Below are 4,496 nucleotides of genomic sequence, written 5' to 3'. Positions count from 1 at the left end.
TCCTTCTCCGGCGCCTTGAACGGGCCCATCGAGAAAAGGGCCCTCTTCACATCATCACCATCAAAAGGCCGGAGAAGTTCTTTATTCATAGCCGCTGTGACTTTCGGAGCAATCCCCTCCAATGCCTCTTCAATGATTTCCGGGCTCGGTGACGAGGAAGTGAAAATCTCCCCAAAGTAGGAAGACACCACCTCCTCAACACCCAAATCACCTTCTCTCCATACTCCGGAAGCATCAAAGAGGCCTCGAATGCCATTGCATTTACGTCTCGCCGAGGCCTTACGATGGAATAAAGATGTATTTTTATCACCACATTGCATCCAAGACATCCGGCTCCTTTGTCTCCAAAACCTCTCGTCCTTCTCAAGCAACGCATCAAGTTGGCGTTGTTCCCGAGCCAAGTCTCCCCGGGCAGCTCCGCCTCTCTCTTCCCCAACCATCCGAACCACCAATTTTTGCTTGGCAATGCGAGTTTTCACCTCCCTTCTTCTCCCATAGCTCCATTTACCAAGGCTATAGCTACACCGGTCGAGGGAGCTAAGGAGACTAGGAAGGGCAGCCTCCGAACCCCTCCCCCCACAAGACTCACGAATCCGCACGGCACACTCATCTTCATCACATCACGCCTTTTCAAGAAAGAATCTTCTAGGATGCAACGGTCTCGAAGTCTTCACACTACTAGTAGACAAGAAAAGTGGTCTATGATCCGAGTTCCAATACTCAAGGTGATGAACCTTGGTATCGGGGAACATAGCCTCCCAAGTCGGGGTCGCAAGACACCGATCGAGCCTTTCTTGGATACTAGTAGGGGAAGAGTTGTGTCTCCAAGTAAACTCCGCACCTACAAAGCCGAGATCCGAGAGTTCACAATCCTTCAAAAGATGGCGGAAAGATTCAAGACAATGAGGCTCTCGAGTCCTTCCATCACTAAGCTCCTTGTTGTCAAGCACCTCGTTGAGATCTCCTCCCACAAGCCATAGTTCGCGAGCTGACCTCATAACCCGTCGGATTAGGTCCCAAGAGTGCTTCATTTCCGCAGCCACCGGGTTGCCGTAGAGACCCATAAATATCCATTCCGCACCATCATTGTCGGTCACCAAACCCTCCACATGAAAGCGAGAAAAAGACCTGAGGGCAAACTGCACCGGTTGGTTCCAAAGAAGCATAAGTCCTCTACTTCTCCCCACACTATCCATCGCAAAACAATTATCAAACTTCATAAACACCCGGACTCTCTCAGCCGTCCTGCTCTTGAGCTTAGTTTCCGATAAAAATATCATATCGGGCTTATGCTCAAGAGAGTGCGACTGAAGAGTCCTTTTTGTCCGGGGGTTGCCCAACCCCTGGACGTTCCAAACGAGGAGATTCATTGGGCTCGGCGGCCCTCATCACCGTGGGGCGCCGCTTCGGGAAGTAGGGTGTCCGCTGCCAAATCCGAATTTTCGGAAAAGTCAGTGACGAGGAAGGGGGTCGGGGCTGGAGAAGAATGCTCCTGGACCTGCCTCGAAGAGGTCACAGGAGCCACCATGATATATTTCTAAGTGTCATCGGAATTAGATCCATCCCCGAGCCTCGCAACTTTTTTGGACTCCCCTACCGTCTGGGTCTTTGGACTCGTCACCGGATTGCCGTTGACGGTAGCTCCCACCGAGCCGTCCTCCTCTCCAGCCCACAAACGACGTGCTCGTTTCTTCCAAGATGTTCCCTGGCTAGCTTGATCAGTTCACACTTGGATGGCATTCTTACATTGGGATATAACAACCAAGCTCTTCCTCTCCTGGCCAATTCCATGCGTGGGTAGCGAGTCATGCGTCAATCTTCCCCGCCCGGCGTAACCAGCGCTATCGAGAGTTCCAGGGACCTCAGCCTTTTCCGTGAATGATGGCTCCACCACATTCTCACGCTCACTGCCCAGAAAACGCGTGACCTGAAGTTTTTCTCCCTCAGCCGAAGAGTTTTGCGGATCCTTCTGTAATGGGCTAAAAATTTCAACATTCTTCATTGACTGGTTCCCATCCAAACCCAGCCCAAACTCAAAAATCCATTCTTTGTTCAGTGGGCTGGAATGAGTTTGGGTTGAAAAAGATTTGACCAGGCCCATAACTTTTGGGCCCAATGGAGACCTGCTTTTAGGTTTCTTTCCCCGTTTCTTTTCACCAGATCCCCCCAATTGCCGCTCTCTCTCCTTGGAGCCGCTCGAAAAAGTCTGGGAACTTCCCATCTCCATTCTGATGGTCTGAATTTCCTCGGGAATGCCCATCGTAGCGGGAGACGTGGATGGCGTAACCAAGGAAGCTTCAGGATGTTCCCGAGGCGTAGTGGGCCCACCTGGCGGCACAGCATGACTCAAGGCCGAAGGCGAGTCCAACTCACGCGCCACATGGATCGACCCAACTTTCCTCTGCACCTTTGGCGACGACGGCGCTTCATGCATCGGCTCCAGCGTGGGTGAGGGGGCTGGTGACGGGGAGGCCTTGGTCCGGCCGACATTCACTCCCTGTCTCGCCGTGACCGACTCCCTGTTCAAACCTCGCTTCTTACCAAAACTAGGCTCAGGGGCAATCCGAAGAACCAGAGAGGAGAGTCGGTTGGGCGCCTGAGCACCAAGGAAGCTGCCATAGGCGAATCCATCTGGCGGTTTTTTTTGTCGGGGCATTGGGGGCTGTGCAATTTTCCCACTAGTGTCCAACAATCCCACAATGGAAGCACAGGATCGGGAGTTTCTCATATCAAACCTCACACCAGGTTTTCGTCTCCGATTTTCCGAGTTTGACTGCAATTCTCCGTCGAAGAGGTTTCGTTAAGTCCACCATCACTCTCACCCTGATAAAGCTATCGCAAATCTTGCCCCTCCGGTCCGTGTCAACCTTCAGAACTTTGCCCACTTTACTCCCTAGCAGTTCGCCCAATTTTGCAGAGGTAGCCACAAGAGGTAAGCCATGGAGTTGCGTCCAGAAGCCAGCCGTCGTGAACTACCCCGGCCGATCAGAATCAGCCTCCGCAGGATCCGTAAGGCAAAATAGAGCTTTGTCAAACAGCCAAGGGCCATTTTCCTTCACCCTGTCTTTGTCCTCCCTCGAGCCAAAGGAAAACTTCAAGATCGAGTTATGCATCTCGCAAATATTCAATCCTCCTTTGACGTTCCAGATGTTGTCAATCACATTTTTCAGAGCTATTTTGTTGTAATTTTTGTCAGTTAGAAGTTTTCCCAGAAGCAGAGATTTCACCTCTTCCATTCCAACAGCCAAGGTGTCCTCCTCCACGGCGACGACCTCATCTTCCTCCTCTGTTGTCAATTTTGCGGTTATTCCATTTAGTACAAAGATCTTCCATAGCCTCACGCGAATGAACCTTCACGAAGGCAGCTTTGTAGTTCAGTGTAAACTCAGAGAGAGAATGTTTGGTTAAGTTGGGTAGAATTTACCTTTCTTGTTGACAAAGTAGTTTTCTAAGCCGCATAAAAGGGACTGGCTGTGATTTAGAATTTGCTTAAGGTAAATTAAGCATGATTGAGTATGATTATCCTTATGTATACATCATTAAATAGGCATGTTAACAAGTAATAAACTATGGGTAAGCTAATTAAGATGATACGGGTACGTTTGTTAGAAATGCTTTGACTATTTGATAATGTATATTTCACAGCTTAGTAATATTTGTTTTTCCCAAAGAAAAAAAAATAAAGAAAAAAAGAGTCGTATTTTTCTGAAAGAATAAGAAGGAAAAAAAATACTTGCAATAAAAGAAATATGATATTGTGTGGTCCATGGAGACAATGGTTTGAGCGACCGCATGCGACGGGGGTGACACGTGCACATGGTGGTGCATGGGAGGAAGATCTGCACGTACAATGCATGGAGAAACTCCATCACGGAGACTCTCAATCTCGACCGTCCATCACAACAATGCCTTTTGATTTGATTGGCGGGTCCCACATTGAGTCGACATCACGATCTTCTGGGAGTATGGGTCGGACCACGCCTCGGACAGCTCTGGGCCACTTCGGATGCCCATAGTAATGTCCTCTCTTTTTATGTCCATTAATAATAATTTCTAATTCAAAAAGATAAATGGAAATCATTCAGACAAACATGTCATCATATTCACATAATCTCATAATTAGCTTCTTTATTGGGCATACATGACTAATTGTGGGATTTCGGAGTTCTAACTTCTGACCGGTTAAATTCCTTTTCATCTAATTCAACGGTTTGAAATTGATTTTCTTAGACTAGCGGACTAATATTAGTCTAAAAAATTCATCATTTTAAAAAATTATATCTCAACTATTAATTTATTTAATAAAATAGTCTAAAATATGACAGCAACAATTTTACATATTCTTATAATACCTATCAGATACCTAAATATAAAAGGGGTTTTGACAGCAATAATACCATCTTGTTGTCACTTACCATATTTAGCCCAAAACCAATATTTTGACACATATGTTACTTTGACTAGGAACGAGAAATAAAAATTTCCTCAACTACCCT

The 4,496-nt window shown here is 47.3% G+C and overlaps 1 protein-coding gene across 1 annotated transcript; it reads right to left on the bottom strand.

The window, feature by feature from the left end:
- Nucleotides 1–620: 620 nt before the first annotated feature.
- On the bottom strand, nucleotides 621–1,196 carry LOC149407707 (uncharacterized). Its single transcript, XM_089621504.1, has one exon. The coding sequence runs from the start codon at nucleotides 1,194–1,196 to the stop codon at nucleotides 621–623; it is 576 nt and encodes a 191-aa protein (XP_089477630.1).
- Between the last annotated feature and the right edge of the window lie 3,300 nt (nucleotides 1,197–4,496).

The sequence above is a fragment of the Urtica dioica genome, chromosome 1 (assembly GCF_054948205.1).
Source record: "Urtica dioica subsp. dioica isolate 48M chromosome 1, U.dioica_male_clone48M_v1_H2, whole genome shotgun sequence".
Taxonomy (NCBI): Eukaryota; Viridiplantae; Streptophyta; class Magnoliopsida; order Rosales; family Urticaceae; genus Urtica; species Urtica dioica.
The sequence above is the reverse complement of the archived record's forward strand: the minus strand, read 5'-3'. Positions and strand labels throughout refer to the sequence as shown.

Excerpts from the sequence above, each read along its gene's own strand:
- LOC149407707 (XM_089621504.1), bottom strand. The coding sequence starts at position 1,196 with ATGGATAGTGTGGGGAGAAGTAGAGGACTTATGCTTCTTTGGAACCAA.